This window comes from Geospiza fortis, unplaced genomic scaffold, assembly GCF_000277835.1.
Source record: "Geospiza fortis unplaced genomic scaffold, GeoFor_1.0 scaffold246, whole genome shotgun sequence".
In the NCBI taxonomy this organism is placed as follows: Eukaryota; Metazoa; Chordata; class Aves; order Passeriformes; family Thraupidae; genus Geospiza; species Geospiza fortis.
Window position 1 is genome coordinate 219878 of NW_005054476.1, and position 17283 is coordinate 237160.

Sequence of the window (17283 nt, forward strand, 5' to 3'; positions counted from 1 at the left end):
GGAGGAGGTGGTAATGGGTTGTGGCTGGGAGCGCCACCTGCCCACCTGCCTGTGTGAGGGTGCGGCGGCTGAGGGGACCTCTCCCGAGCTGAGAGTTTTTCTTTTTCTTTTTCTTTTTCTTTTTCTTTTTCTTTTTCTTTTTCTTTTTCTTTTTCTTTTTCTTTCTTCCCCCCTCCCATCCCTTCTTTTTTGTTTGTTTTGGTTTGGTTTTTGTTTTCTCTGCTCTGTTCAGAGCCGTTTTATATGCTCCTGGACCCAGCATTTCTTACCTCAGCAAATAGCTCTATCTCTTTTCACACACCTTGTGTGCCTCGGGGCTTATGTCGCTGGACCATTTTACTAACATTTTAGTCAGAAGAAGTGAAATGTCCCAGAAAACAACTCGGAGAAAATAAACACTATTAAATACAGTTCGTGCGCATTGTATTTCCCTGCAACTTTGCCTTGATGTCATTTTCATGACCCTGTCTCTTGTATCCTTTAAGATATGGCAAGACCTTTATGATGGCTTTGTGGCACGGTAGTTTTTGGAAATACTTAAAGCAGCGAGGTGCCTCCCTAGTTATGATTTTCTATGCAGAAAATCACATTACATGCCTTGAGTTTGGGGTTTTTTTACTGTTTGTGTCGGAGTTCTTCTAGGCGTGCCCCGACAGCAGAGGCTGGGATGGGTGCTCCAAGATGCCCTTTGAGTTTATAGGACTGTAATGCTGGAAGATCCTTAACGACCTTTTGTTTTATTTATTTTGCAAAGGTTGGCTTTTCTTAACAAGGATATTGCTTTAACAACTGAGATGAGTATCAATAAAGGTAGGACGGATTCTTTTTTCAGTCTGTGTTGGTTTTTTTTCCTTAAACTGTTGCTTTGGATTTTGCTTGAGTCCATGTTTAAACTTGGGTGTTGCAGGAAGTTCATATTTAGAACTGTGCGCTCTTTGATTATATTCCTAACTGTAGCTCATATTTTAAAAGATTCTTCAGCATATTTTTAATATTTGATCAGGTTTGCTCTTGAGGTCTCTCTGTTCTTCCTGTGCACTGTGACTGAGAATCCCTGGTTTGAGAAATGTTAGAGCTATATATAGGGATATCGCTTTTATTTACATGTATGCATTTTTGTGTATGTGTTTGTGCAGAATAAAATAAATTGATTGTATATGCATAACAGTTGTATGATGTATGTATGTATGTAGATCTAGCTGCTTATGGTATTTTTAAACCCCAGTAATATTGTTAGTATATCCATTCTCTTTAACATAAAAAGTTTGAGTAGGGATATTTCAGTGCATTTTGTGTAGTGTATCATTAAATACTTTCAGCATGAATGAATGCACACTCATTTAAGATCTTAAAATATTCTGTAGTAACTCCCATAGAGCAGGCTACATGAGCAAGCATGTTTTAGTTACATAATAGTTTCATCTTACTTCCTTGGCATTTTTATATGTTCCATTTGACTTGCATCCTATAGGTTTTATTTCAGTGATATTTCAGGCTGGGAATACTTTAAGTGACACATGGTGTTCTTCCAGATTTGGTTGTGTTCCTCTTTTTGCCAGTTTGAAGATCTGAGTGAGCCATAATTTTTTATCAACCTGCCCTGAGTTAATACAAATCTTACCTTCAGCCCATTGAAATCTGCAAAAACTCCAGTGGCTGTGATTTCCTAATGCTGAACCTTCTATAGTCACTCAATAATCTTAAGTGAGGAGGGTAGCATCATCTCATTTTGAACTTCCCTGTGGTTGTCCACTGGAACTAAATCCTTGCAACGTTCAAGATACATAGGGCATGTCTGTTTGGCTGTGTTCGATTTGTGGAGTGAGTATTTGCCTGACAATTGAGTGGGGAGATATGTCTCTGCAACTGTAATAGATTGTGATATTTTTAGCATTCTGCCTGCCTCATGTTATATTTAGGAAGTTTTAATTAGAATTTCATCATTCACAGTTTTGTGCATACTTGTATAGTAGTAATTTGGTGATGAGATACACAGTATAAATATTAATTTGATTAGTGTTTTATTAGTGTCAGTAACCACATCTTAGTTTTCAAGCATAGGATCCAAACTTATGGGTTTTTCTCTTTTTAAACTTTTTTGAGAGAAGATCTTCATTTGTATGGTCATTAAAGAAATGATGCCATCTAGGAGTATAAGTATATTTTAGTGATATGGATCAGGCAGGTTACCAAAATTGCAGTTATTAGTTTAAAAAATAATAGGAAAGACGTAATCTCCAATGAAAAATCAGGGATGGTCCTGGAACACTAAGTGAAATAAATTTCCACTGCTGGCTTGTTTTATTAATTTCTATTTCATTCATGTAGATTCAAAATCTAGTGTAATAGACTATGTAGCCAGTCAAATCCATTGCATAGCAGAAGTTTTGATGCATGTAGCTCAGTTACTGAGTTATGTAAAAAAGTTACGGAATCATGGAAAATAACTCAGATATTAAAACAATCAAAATTTTAATTACTAAGGATTTTTTTTTTTCCCTAGGAACTTTTTCTCCAGAAATCTGTTTTATACAGAAATTTGGTGACCACACATATTATCATAAGGCAGAACAGACAAACCCAGTAAGTCCACCAATGGTAATGTCTTCTCTAAGTATATTTAATGATTAATTATTGATAAACCCGCTGGGCATCCCCTTGAGGAGGTCTGGTGGCTTACAGGTGAATTGAACTTCATCTTGTCACCTATGTAGCACAGAGTCTGCAGGAATGTATCAAAGTGTCTTCTCTGGTATTTCATAAGATTAGAACCTTTTAAATTTGGGGAACACACCCGGGATGAAGATGAAGTTGTGGAGCACAGACTTTTTAATATATTCCTTTCAGGAGCTGAAGGGTAATCATCTGGGTTGACTGTGCTAGAATACACCCTGGGTTACTCAATAGGAGATTAGCTGTGGTCCAATGATTGATCAATTGCTTCTTTCAAAAGGAAAGAGATAACAATCCAAAATGCACAGTAAAATGCCTGCTTATATGATGATGGGGTAATTATTTTACTCTATGGATAATTCTGCATTCCCTAATCTGCTAATTAGCCTACCTTTTAATGTATTTACCATTGTTGGTAGCTAGCCCATAATCTTCTATTCAGCTGAGCAATTAGTTTTCCACCTGCATATGGCAGGGTCATGAAACAATTAGAGACAAACAGGTTCTCTGCTTTTAACTGTGGCTGTTACACTGTCTTTAGCTGGATTCACCAGTCCAAAGCCTATAGTCTCTGTATCCTTATTCCAGTAAAAGAGAGTTTTTCTAAAAAGAGCTAGACTGCTTCTAGATGACCAAAGGTACATTGAAAAAAGACATGCTTTTTACTGTAGTGAATGTTTTACAGCTCATTCTAGAATTGAAAATAAATTTGTCTCAACTGACAGTGTGAGAAACAGTGAACAAAATCCAAAAGATGCTGTTACTTCAGAAATTTTTCTCCATAACTTTATTTTTCTCCTTGGTTGTCTGAGGATTGTCTTGACTGAAGTTTGTCATGATTTTCTCAGGATGAAGGGAATGAGAGAAGTGCACATTTGCTCTTTCCCTTTCCCCTCTGGGAGATGATCTGACTAGCTGCTTCTTAACCCTGGCCTTTGGCTTCCTGGTTCTCACCAGATTAGCTATTCCCAAGTCCAAGGACAAATGCCCAGTCCACTAAAGAAAAAGTCAGAAAAGCAAAGAAACCTAGACTTTTTCACCAAATAGTTTGGGTAATTCTTAGTATTTTTTGTTTTGGTGAAACCTGTATAGCAAGACACTAGCAGCTTGGTCATGCACACCTTGGGAACAGTTTAAATTTTTAAGTTTTTACCGAATACTGTAAGGAGTGGTCTTGGCCTGTTGTCTTTGATCCCCACATTTGTACATAGCACCAATGTGGCTGGCTCTTCAACCACTTCAAGAGCCAACATGGAATGTGCTATTATAGAAGCTTTCCTTCTAGTTTGTTCTCAGAAATTATCATGTATGAATACAGCATGTATGATCATAGGATGTGATTTGATATGAGGTTCGTGCAGAGTAAATGGCTGTGAATGTTTTTAGGAAAAGTAACATCTGTTCCAGTTGTTCCAGAGAGTCTTAGCTTTCTTTGTACTTCAGATGGGTTGTGGGAGACTTATGATATGCAGTCCTGTCTTTGATTCCATCATGTAAAAATTGTAATTAAGAATTTTCATCTACCAGAGATGCAGTGGACATATATACAGATTTTGTAGGATCCAGGTTCTTTTCAACAAGTCATTTTCATTATCTGTTAACATGGTATTCTACAGCTTGTTCAGACAGATGTAATAATTTTAAGTTTATGCTTTCCCCTTTTTTATATTTTCTTTTCTTACAGTGTTTGGTGAAGTGCACCAAAAGTTGTTAGGTAACACCTAACAGCTTTTAAGCGTTAGTCTTTTTTTTGGAAAACATCCAGAATCCCCTCATATATAAATAAGTGCTCAAGTGAGAAAAAATACTGAGATTTTGCAGGAATTTCTTCACTAAAAATGAGGGCAGGATGAAAGACTGTTCCCAGTTATCAGTCAGTGGCCAGAAATACAGCTTGTGTAATGTATATGGTTTGAGAAGATCTCTCAGCCAGTGACCAATACACTGATTTCGCTTAGAACCTATTTTTTTAGCAGACAAAACAGTGTCTTCATCTGAGTTGTAGAGGTAGTTTGCTGATGTTTTAAAGCACCTCTCTGAGCAATGTTAGCCAGTTAGAGAGGTTTAGTGGCTGCTCTGGTGTTGTCCTGACCTTGCTTGATCTCTGGATAATGTTCTGTATAAATATTCAGGCTGACTCGCCTGAAGGGTCTGTGTAAGCAAATAAATAACTTTCTGTGAACTGTCTCATTGCCATGTTTTGGAATTACATCAGTCAATAATTGTTGCGCAAACTAAAGAATCTGTTCTGTTCCAGGGAGCCTTTTAGCAGTCCTATGTCCTGCTCTTAAAGGAATTGTTAAGGTGTTGTTTCTTGCTGTGTGGCTAGTACCTAGTGTAAGCCAGAGAAATTGTCACATAGTGTCCACTCCAAGGTGTTCTTACAGTCGTCTAGTGCTGTTAATGTTGTCCTCTGTAAGTCAGTGATTAATTTTAAAATTGCAGCCAGTGTGTGCATAGTCCACTAGTAATACTCAGTCTTAGCTAAATGGTGCAAGAACCATTCTGCAGTTCACTTGACTATCTTAATCATTCCTAGTTTGCCTTAGACTTTGTATAAAGGCTTTTTTTTCCATACTGAGGGAGATCTCTGCATTATTGGTAAAGGTACGAAAAACAGGTCTGAGGTCTTTGTAATAAGGAGTTGGAATTTGGCTCCTGCTGTGACATCAATGCTCTCCGTACCCACCTGCTCTTTCCTGTGTTGGTTTGTGGTAGTCCTGCCAGTCAGAATTGGCTGATATGCAAGTCTTGAAGTTCCTTAAATATGGAATTTATAGGGATATTGAGAGCAGTAAACTAAACATCACAGTCTTTGGAACAGCACCCTGTCTTATTTAATGAAAAAAAGTTATCAAAGAAAGATTGAAACTGTGAGTTGAAATTAAAAACCTTGTGTTTTGGTCCTTTGGTGTATAAAACATCTTAAGTTTGGAGCAATTGTATCTTTGTTGCAACAGTTTGTTTTCTTTGTGGGTGAATGTTTTATTCTATAGTCTTGATTTATTTTTCAACATTTTTGTCAAATAGTACAAGTAAAAAAAGTTTAAGTGGAATGCTTTTGTTTCTTAGTAGCAATGTATGTAATAATTGGATCTAAGAATTCCGCTTCCCAACTAAATTACAGAAGGAAGAAGATAAGCCTGCAATTAAACTGAGAAAATAAACAATTAAGTACTTACTAACTAGTTACGTTTTTTCTTCTTTCAGGTACTACAAGGGGCATACACATCTGACCAGTCTCAATCCCTACTGAAGTGAGTATAGTACATCACATAGGAATTCCAGTCAGGCATAATGTAATTAAATAATCCTGTTATACTTCCATTTGTATGTTATTTTATTCCCAGTGTTCTATTGAGGAACAGTTTTCTTGTTAGCTTAGTGAAGGATCTGTATTTATGTTGGTAGTAGTTCAGTGTCCAGTATGGACAAAGCGGTACTTGGATTTATTTTTGTTGATGGTCCTACCTTAAATGGTTTAAGAACATAACCAACAAGAATAACAGAACTTGGGGAAAACCATTAAATGAAAAAAACTTGTAATAAATAATATTAGGCTTTTTGTTCCTGGAAACTATGGAAAGTTTTCAGTAGAAGGTAGATTTATAACAGAAATATAGAAAGAAGTAATAAAGAATAGAAAAGGCCATTTTTTCACTTAGAGAACAAATGTGTAAACATTGCTATCTCCACATAGGAAATCCAGAAGTCTTATTTATTACATGTCCTTGCAAAGAAAAGTATACCTCTAAAATAACTGCAGCTGTTTCCACAGATAGCAGCCAATTCAAAGTACTGTAAAAATGTTCCTAAAATGAGCAGATTGCAATTCTTTAAGAGTTTTTTTATTGTATTATTTAATCCTAGGGATTGGATAAACCATTCATCACCTACACCTCATTTTTCATTAAATTCTGCAGCAGAGGAACAGCAAAATGATTCTGTAGGTACGTTGTATTTGTACAAAACTAGGAATTGCTCCAGCTGAGGCAAAATCATTTGAGAAAGTAATTTGATAAGCTGAAGGTGAGTATCCATTTAAGTTTATGCAGAATCTGACTATACATGTTTTTTGCAACAGTTGTTCAGTTTTTATAGTCATGGACTGCAAGTTCTGTTTTTGTAAGTATTGTGTTAGGATTGTTGGAAGAAATAACTATTCTCAAGCCAGTAGTATGTATCAAATTTAAAGTTATTTCATTGCTGTGGAGTTTTCTGACAAGGGTTACAGGCCACATGTTGCTTAAATACCTTAAAGATGTGTAAGGTAAAAAGGTCTTGGAGGGTTCCTACTTGCTTCTTTCTAACATACCCAAGAATCAAAGGCATCTGTAAGAAAAGAGAAACAAAATGCTACTGTTCCTCAGGTCCGTATGGCAGGTACTGCTACTTAAGTTGTCCTTCCATTCCTCAGTGTTCCCAAAAGTGCAGAACTAACCCATCTGTTTTGCTGTCTTCCACTTGAGTTTATTTTTGGTAATCCAACAGAAGAACATTCACTTTATTTCTGATTAGGAAATTGCCAGGGAGTAACATGAATGTTGAAACAAGGTGATGAGTTCAGGGGGTTTGGGATCATGGCTATCCAGAGGCAGTAAGGTATTGGATTGTTTTAGCAGTATTGTCTAACTGCACTGTAATTAGAGAGGGCAGAGGCTAGGTCTTGTCATGTGAAATGGGTGGCACTTCCATCTGCTGATAGTCTTTGGAAACACAGGACTCTAAATTACGGTGAAGAAATGTGACAAAATAGCTCTGGCATATTATTTGGTGACTAACAGAGCCTAACTAGAGATTTTATTGTTACTTCCCATTAGGGGAACATGACTATAGTAATTTTTAAGGTTTGAAACTTAAGCCTCAATTAGGAAATTATGCCATTTTTTAAGAGATGATAAGAACTTTCAGAAGTGGAAAGTGAAACTGAAATATTTTTCTGTTCTCCTAAATTTAGATATCAAATTGAATGGATTTCAAAAGGATTCAGAAGAAGAGGTAAGCAAGCACATAGCTATTTACACTGACTCTGAGCACATTGAAAGCAACTTTAAAGCTAAGCTTTATTTTCTGTTTTTTGGTAAGAACTGTAGTTGCTAAGCTTGCAGTACACAAGGGTAGAAGCATGGCAATGAAAGTGAGGTGGGAAGGACATCATCATGAGACAGAGTCCATAAGGGCTGTTACTTAAGCTAAAGTAATGAAGACACTTAGTAGCTTAAAATGTTCCCCACCGATGAAAGCTATGAGACAGGCAGTGCATTTGGATGATCTCTGAGCAGGAAGAGGTTATCTGTAACTGTCCTTTTGTTTGGGAGAATCTTACGTATGGTCAGAAATAGGTAGTTAGCAGACTTTCTGCTGTGAAAGACTGTTTAATGCAGATGTCCTATCATTATGACTGTGTCATCTAGTTGCATTGATTTGTACCTACAAATAAAAAGTTAGGGTTCTATATAAATCAGTTTTACTTGGCATTTTTGAAGGATCCTTTTTGATGTTTATGTCAGGGGAAAAGCAGTTCTTGGTAGAATTCACCAAAGGCAGATTTGAGACCAGTATTGATACCAAAATTGGCCAGATAGTAACTTCCTAACACAGTTGTGAGTATTTGAGAGCAGTCATTCTTTACTGCAGCAGTGGTCACTTGGAGGATCCTTCACTCCATTGAGAGCCCTGAGCGTCGAGTGAACAGGCTTTATCATACATACCAATCCCGCATTCATTAGCTATCTCCCCTTACTTGATGTACATCTATTACTTCATCTACATAGTTGCACCCCTTATCAGAAGTCTTTGTATGGTTCTTTGGCATCTTCTTTGGGTGTTTTCAGTGTCCTTTTTAGGTGCCTGTTCCTTGACCCCCTACTTTTGAGTAGGGACAGTATCATTGTTTTACATAACTTCTGCTTCATCAGGCTTGCAGAACTGAGCTAACATCCTGTTTGTGTTTTGTATGGTTTCTGTTTGCCCAAGTTACATTCTTAATCTAGTGCTCCAAGACTGTGCTCTTCTATTCTTCTGTCCTTATCAGAGTAAAGTGCTGTTCTTTTCTGTTGTCCTTATTGCTCATGTCTTCCAGCAAGTATGAGTGATGACAGGGTAACATATTCTATCTCAGAACAAAGGGGGGGAAATGAAATCTCTAAGGATATTCTTTTCTGGAAATATACAGCTATTAATATAAAACTATAAATTCTCATTGTACAAGGTTAGTCCCATAGAACGAACTCTAAATGCCTTGAAACAGAAATTGCCTATTATTAATAACCTCTGAAGAACAGGCAGATTGAATGCATTGGGAGTATCTCCAGAGAAGATATTTTAGGAGCCTGGAGTAAGAAGGCTGGAAATAATCACTACAGTGGATTTTACTTTTTGGATATTGGCTGATGTTGGCCCTAAGCAAGGTCTGAGTCCTGCAGAAGGATCTTTAGTGAGATGAACCAATGACCATCACAGGCTTCCGTGTATTGATTTGAAGCAAGGTCAGGACAGACACCTTGACAACCAGCAGTGAGTCATTGAATAGTTTGATTTTGTGCATCCCTGAGAATACAAAATCTATAAATTACCATCTGTGCATAGAATTCTGACACCTCACAATTAGTCTTGCTGAGTTTTCTTGGTTTTGATGATGTAGCAGCACTGATTTCTGTTGTGGTTTGTCTGTCAATAGTGGGGCCAGTACTGCTCAGTGTCTTCATTAGTGGCCTGGAAAGTGGAGTACACAGTATCCTCAGCAAGTTCACAGATGGTACTGAGAGAAATGACTGATAGACCAGACAGTTGTGTTGTCATTCATAGGGACCTGAAAAGATGGGAAAACTGGGAGGAGAGGAATCTCATTGAATTTGTCAAGGGGAAGTGCAAGAAGTTCTGCATCTGGGGAGAAATAACCTCAGGCACCAGTACAGCTGGGGACTAGCTGTCAGGAAAATAGCTCTGCCAGAGAAAGACTTTGGAATCCTGGTGGACTCTCTATTCTGCTCTTGTGGGACCCCACCTGGAGTTTTCTGAACATGTCACATTTAAGGGTTGAATTTCAGTTGATTTTGGGGATTTTAGAATCTTGCAAAATTTCACCCACTCTTCAACACATGCATTGAGCCTTTTTCTTGGGAAATTTGAAATACGTATACATGCTGCTTATCCCATAGTTCTTCAAGTAGAGAAAGTTATCGCTAAACTCAGGATGAATTAGAGGAGTGGTGTAAAAATAAAATGTAACTCAATAAAGCAAAGTAAGAAGTAATCAGTACTTAGAAACAATTTGATGAACATGTAAAAGATAGGAAACAGCTGGCAGGGGATTTATTTTTCAAGAAAGAAACAAGGATTTATACTAGCTTGCAAACTGAACCTGGGTGTATGCAGTCAGATTTCTACCCTTACTGCTTTAATGTGTGTGAGCTTTATCTAAATCATGTCACCAGTGGTTAAAGGTTTCTTGCGTTGCCTGGTATTGCCACTTGCTGGCAGCAAGACTCCAAAAATGCATTGAAGGAGATTTTCTTAGATCCAGTATTACTAAGTACAAGCACTATTATTTGGAAATGTTATATAGAAAAAAATATGATTTAGGTCTTTGGAGGCATCATATTTTTTTTCTGCGGAGCATTTAAGACAAGGGTGGGGAAAAATTAGAAAAGCAGTTTCTTCATGTAAGTCATGGGTGCTTCTGTTGAATGTAGCTCAAAGTGATTAGAAAAAACAGCAGTACTAATTTTCCAAGAACAGTTATGATTTTGTTTTCTGTACTCAGTGTGAAAACCACACCATACAAACTTCTCAAAATCCTAAGGTTTTGAACTGAAGTTTGTGAGACACAAATCCTCCATATCTGCATTGGATCCACATAAACATATAATCAAAAAGTTATTGTGAATATGTTTGCTTTCATTATTTCTGTGTGACAGAAATTTTGGGTGATTTTCTTTTAAAGCCTTATAACACCCTCATGTTATTTGCTGTTGCCATTGGTAATGACATGATATCTTTGACTAAAACAGATGTAGTCTCTTCTGCCCTAGATTTTCGCTGCTATAGAAGTCAACAGCTGAAGTTGAAACTTTTGAAACTGAACTCTCGGTCTAACTTTGTTAGTATATTGTAGGAAGGAAGGCTTTGAGTCTTCTAGGTTTTGCAAAAGTTCATAATAAAATATACACATGTATAAAGAAAGAGAGATGACTTCTAAAGTGAATTTTAGTTAAATGCTTTTTAGTAAGAGTTGCTCCATTCTTTTTGGTAAACTTTTTAAATTTAATTTTTAGATATCACGAAAATTAAGTAATGAAGATTGCTGTCCAGAAATAAGCCTCTGTCTGCATGATCCTGTGGAAGACATAATAACAGTTCAAGAGGAACAGACACCAGAAGATACAATTCGACATGTTTTAGATAATTGCCACAGCACCTGCATGACCATTATTGACACAGATAACACAGTAAAAGAGCATTCCTTTAATAGTGATACAGATCTTTCACTGTCATCCCTAGGGAAGATTTTCATGGATGTATTCACTGAACTGAATATAGAGACTAGTGAAGTTGACATCAGTGATTTGTTGAGATACCCTAGTGATTCTGAGAGTCTTAAAGTTAAAAGCCCATTGCCTGACAAGTTAGAGTGTCAGGGTCATGCCTGTTCCGTCGATCCATCAGCAGCTGAGAGCAATGATGCCCTGCCAGTAGAGCTTGTGGTGCCTCTGAATGCCTTGTCAGGATCAGTGGTACAACCTGCCATTCCTCTGGTGCCAAATGAGAGACAGCTCAATGCCAAGGAAGAGCAGCTAAATTCAGAAACCAGTGTTCTGCAGGTAGATGATGACTGTACTCAAATAACAAATGTGATGGAGCCTCGACTTGCAGCAATTCAGGTGGAAGAAATAAATGCCTTCACAGGATCTAACTTGCAGAGCACAACAAATGAGCAAGTATAACCACAGTTTAAATCATATTTGAAATTTTATGTTTATCATAAAATATTATATGAAGCAGCCAAATTATTTGAAAATTGGAATCTTAGTAAAGAACAAACTAGCATCAGTAATTTGCATGTTTAAGTAATTTCAGTTGTTTTTGTTTTAAAAGTCCAGTACTGTATTTCCTGTTTGGATGTATTCATGTTATGAAAACAGCTATGCTTGCTGGGATGGGAAATCCTAGTGAAGTTAATTTATTGACTGATGTGGAAACCTAGAATCAGCCTGGGTTTTTCAGAAACTCCTAGACCACCTGTGCATCTTCTGTGTCTCTCTCCAAAACACCATTCTGTTATTTAATTGTAGCATACTGGTATATACTAGCCAATTCCATCTCCAGGTTCCTACTGCATCCTGTTCTGTTTATGATACAGGCAATAGTGTGCTGTTTTCTTTAGTCATAGTTCTCACTGCTGTAAATGCAAATGCTTTGCAAGCATTACAAAATAGATCACAGCTATGTCTTTCCTATAGACTAGGAAGATTATTCTGTGGGGATTTTTTACACATGTATTTAGAAATGTGACTTATTGTATTTAGTTCTGCCTATGCGAGGCATAGTGAAAAAACTTACGTATGTGTTTATGTTCCTGTCTTTCCCTGAAGAAACCAGTGTGTACGAATAGGGCATATGATCTTTCCTGTTGCTTCTTGTGCTGTGAAGGTGTTCTGTAACGTCCCAATGCAAAAATATGGAGAGGAGCATGAAAGGAAAGCCATAGTTTCTTCCTAGGAGACATAGATTTACGCTGCAAACTATATTAAGCATCTCTTGTAAAGCTGCAGCATGATTCTATGCTCTGTATTGTATTCAAATAATCTGGAGCTGCTAATCAATGATCAGGCATGTAAAGCTGGCTATTTAAGGTAGTTACACAGCCCACAATGGCATAAAGCATCCAAAAACTATGGGTTAATTTTGTCTTTTCCTAGTAGTATTAACTGAATATATCAGCACGTAAATGTGGCACATTAAATGTCCTGCAAAAATGGCTAATTTCAAGGTGCTGAAAGGTGTGTAGGCCAATTGTCTCAGAACCATAGCACTTTACAAAGCTCTTTCAGTGATGTATCGATTTCTGAAACTTGCAGCACAGCTGTGTGAAGATTAATGTATAGATTTACTCAAAATTACGGTTAAAATTGAGAGGCAGAGTCTTGTGAAAATGGAGATCTCTACCCTCTTGTCAAACACCAATCAACCTTATCTTTTCTTTGTGCCTTTATCTGGTGTTCTTAAAGGCAGAAGGTAAAGAGGCAAATTACTGAGAAAAAAAAAACCAGTTAATTTGTTAGTAACCGTTGAATTGTAACAGTATACTGCTTACCATGGTTTTTTCTCACCCTTCTTTCTTCGGAGTATTTTTCTGTTGAAATAAGTATCCAAAAGAGGACAGTGTGCACGGACTTGTAGATGCAATCAGGATGCTGGACATGCCAGTTATTTTAGTATATGGTCTCTTATAAAGCAAGTGTGGGTTTTCTTTTGCTTTGAAATGTTTTCTTCTCCTCCTCTAACCCTGCTCCCAATTGCAGATGTGGATCAATGGAAAGTACAACTATGATGGTTTTCTAAAATATATTTGAATTTCCACAGCTGCCATACAGCCATTAATGCTGGGAAAGACCTTTGGGATCATCAAGTCCAATTGTCCAGCCATGAACCACTGTGTTTACCACTAAGCCATGTCCCCAGGTGCTACATCCACCTGTCTTTTGAACATTTCCAGGGATGGTGATTCCACCACTTCCCTAGTCAGCCTGTTCCAGTGCCTAGCCACAATTCCAGTGAAAAAAGTTTTCCTCATATTCAATCTAAGCCTTCTTTGGCACAAGTACAGGCCACTTCCCCTTGTCCTATTGCTTTTTACCAGGAAGAAGAGACCAGCCCTCACCTCACTACAAACTCTTTTCAGGTAGTTGTAGAGAGCATTAAAGGTGCCCCTGAGAATCCTTTTCCTCAGGCTAAACGACCCCACATCCCATGTTAACGTGCATTATCTCTTGACTCAGAGGGACCACTTCTAAGAAGGCAGTTCCCCTCTTTAGTAACGTCTCTGCTAAATATGACAATTAAAAAAATAAATCAGTGCATTCTCCATTTGTGTTTGTATCACAAAAAAGGACTAACCAGTTCTCCCACATCATTGTGAAAGAATTTCTATGCGTGTGCGCTGAGGGTGTGTCCTGAAAGCTTTCAGCATTACTCAAGTATGTAATAAACTAATTAAACCCAGGTTTCAGGAGCTTGAGTGATACATGGCAGCATGTCCCAGTCATATAGCTAAAACAGTGAATGAACTGAAGCAACTCCAATTAACTACCATGTGGTGACCTGTCTTTAGGGTGGGATTAGACTTAAATCTCTGGTATATATGAATCATTTAGATTCTCCTTTGCACAACTTGGAATGAGGTGGATCTCTATCATCTCGGAGTAGCTCTTCTTCTTTACAAGTGGTGGGGTAATGAGGATGCCTAGTGTCATCTACATGCCTGGCTTTTAGAAGGTTGAAGGTAAGTGAAGTGAATCTCAGCTGTAGTGGCTGTAGCTCAGGGATGGTATATCTTTAGAAACAGCTGCTCAGCTGGGAGTTACTGAACTTCAGGTGAAACAGGGATCTCACTCTATGTAAATTTTTTAGGCTTCTGCAGCAGTGAGATAGTATGGGCTATCTTAAGACGTCTCAAGCATCATCTTATTTTTTAGGATGGGAGCTCATGTCCATAGGAAACTGAAATTAATCTGTTGTCATTTCAAATGTCCAATCAAATAACTTTCAGATAGAACAACTTTTGTTTGCTGTCATCCAGCCTAGATTTATATTTGAAGTTGTGACTCTGAGTAGCCTAATTCTCTTGGTTAATTCTGCCAGGAACACATTGCATGGCATACTACTTCAGGATTGCCTCTCCTGTGGCAGCCTCTGTCTTTCATACCTGTAGAATTCCAGTTAGTCACTGAAGCAATCCCTCAATTCTCTGTAGGCATACAATTTAAAAAAGAGTGTTCTTGGAGCTCTTTTATATATGGCCTTTGTTTTAACTTCATGTCTACCAGTTGCTTCTAATGTTTCTTTTTTTGTCACAGCCTGTGGGTGGTCAGCAGAGAGAGGAAGAAGTAATGTCAGATTGCTTGGGTGCCGCCTTTACTGAAAAGCAAACTGGTGAGGGACATTCATATTCAGTGGAGCCTGCAGCATGTGCAGAAACAGCCCAAACAGCATCAAGGTAAGTGAGATGACCTCAGGAAAGTACAGAGATTGTTTCCTCTCATCACCAAATTCTAGAAGAAACAGCAAGAATGGCTCACAGTGGCAGTATAAAAAGAAATGAAGCTAAGCATTTTAGATATGAGAACTTTACGCATAATAATTCTTAAATTATTTTATATATATTAATATAATAGATACAATGCATGTGGAGTACTCATTTGTCATTTGAATGACTGTAAATGATCAAAGAGAAAGATTTTTACTCTTTATTTAAAGATCTGGGAGTTAGTTTCTCTCCTGATTTACTCCTTATTCAGTACTACCTAAGTTAGCCTGCTATTACAGAGTTCCTTTTGAAATCAAATGTATTCATATTCTTAGCTCTACTGTAAACATTGATTTATATGAAGAATATTTTTGTTGATTCTAAGCAAATCTCCTGTTAGTAAAATTCAGAAATCTGCTTCTGAAGACAAGCAGGATCTAGAAGCCATCATATGGCAAGAAATCATTCTGAACGAGTATGCAGAAGCTAATCAGAGAAGGAGCAAGAGAATTGACAACAAACGGAGTAAGATACTCTATGTTTTTATAATACAGATTATTATTTGAACAAATATACTGAATCAAATATAATTCATAATTTTTCCAATATATTGTGGCATGGTTTTATTTTAAAAATATGGTATAAACATTCATTTTAGTAATTAAAGTTATTGATAATTTCCCTTCTTCTGTAAACCCTTATATTAGCAACCTAACAGATTACCTTGTTTGCATAAGAATCATGAGATGTTTTGCAGAATGCAATTTTTATTAGTGTTTTATGTGAAAAAATACAGTGTGTACTGAAAAGGAAAAGAGAATTGTTTTTGTGCAGAGTGAAAATGTAGATCCTGAGCTCCATTTGTTTATCCTTCTGCCATGTAGTGTTGTGTGCAAAATCATAGTCAGAGCAGTGCCATCCCCAAGAATTTACCTATGCAAAATGGTTTATTCTATTTTGAATGCCTGCTGTTGTTACCCTGTCTACAGGATTAGAGGGCCTTTACTACCACAGAGCACTCTCTTTTCTCTTTTGAAGTATTTTTATGTGGAATATTCTTTGTTAGAGAGACAGATTGCTGTTTTTCATCCTTTGAAGGTCCATGCAGAGAAGTTCTTGGCCTTGCAGAGGAATTTTGTGGGACAATAAAGAATTTCCTCAATCAAGAGGAAACACCTTTAAGATTAGGTCTTACCTGTTGGACTTTTTGATTTTTTTTTTAAGTCCACTCAAATCAGGTTTTCCCATTTACTTACAATCATTTAAACATCTTACAAAATGTGTAAGTATTTGAATTGCAACAGCTATGTTACAGATCTTAAAAAACATGAAGAAGTCCCCTTCCAGTTAACAGGATTTAATTCTCCGTTGCAGGATTTTAATTATTCAGAGTGGAAGCACCATTTTGATGAGATTTAAAGTTGAATGACTAACTACTCATCTATTTCAAATCAGCTTGCTATTTTCCATTCAATAAACAAGTTACTGATTCTTTAGCATGGTTTCTGCCGAAAGAGTTGCACTGTCTATAGAGGTAACTTCATGGTAAACCAATTTAGCAAGCTTACCTCCCTTTCACATCAGACTTTTTAAGAGCCCATGAGTTATCTTAGTTTGATAATTCACTCTAAAAACTGCCCCATAATAAATTTTGGGTTGGGTCTGCGTCTGTCACTTGTTTTTCACAAGGTCAAGCGCATGGAAAGCTCTAGGGAAGGCAAGTGGAAGTAGTGGGATATAGATCCCTTCAAGGAAGATTTTAATGAGGTAAAATGTAACATAAAACTGCACATGATTCTGTTTATGTCTGTGCAGTTAATCCCTCCTGAACTGTTTGGCTGGTTTAGACCAGCTTTGACTAGTGACTGCTTGTCTTAAACAATTGACGTCTTACAAAGCTGGACAGCAGAGAGGGACTGTGTTCTCAGCTGAGGGAAACCCCTATCTATTAGATTCTAAAAATCTACTCAGAGTCAAGAATTTAAGAATGTTTGGAATTAGTCCAAGCTCACAGTGTATCACAGTGCACAAAACATCAGGGTTTATGAGTTACATCTCTAGAAGAACTATGGGTTTTAAGGTCTATTTCTGGTGATACCAAATTGATTTCTGCCTTTTTTGCTTTTATGTATTCTCTATATTCTTTACACATATATATGTAGCATTGTAGCCCATTATTGTATTTGTAGTTAGTCCTACTATTTTTCCCTACCTTTTCCCTACTGTGATAGGCAGAAAGACAAAATACATTCCAAAGGTTCTAGGCTGGGGGTCTAAGGCCCCTATCCTATCTTGGTTATTCCTGGGAGCCAAGGTTGAAACCAGTTCTTTAAGACACATTTTCATAAACAAAATTTAGTTCC

General features: G+C 37.2%; 1 protein-coding gene across 1 annotated transcript in view; it reads left to right on the forward strand.

The window, feature by feature from the left end:
• The window catches only part of ANKRD31 (ankyrin repeat domain 31), a 63672-nt gene that overhangs the window by 1477 nt on the left and 44912 nt on the right, over window positions 1–17283 (forward strand). Inside the window, exons 2-9 of the mRNA XM_031063006.1 lie at window positions 755–810; window positions 2504–2583; window positions 5884–5930; window positions 6544–6623; window positions 7631–7671; window positions 10950–11612; window positions 14751–14890; window positions 15321–15445. Of these exons, the coding sequence (XP_030918866.1) occupies window positions 755–810; window positions 2504–2583; window positions 5884–5930; window positions 6544–6623; window positions 7631–7671; window positions 10950–11612; window positions 14751–14890; window positions 15321–15445 (1232 nt within the window). The remainder of the gene's footprint in view (window positions 1–754; window positions 811–2503; window positions 2584–5883; window positions 5931–6543; window positions 6624–7630; window positions 7672–10949; window positions 11613–14750; window positions 14891–15320; window positions 15446–17283) is intronic.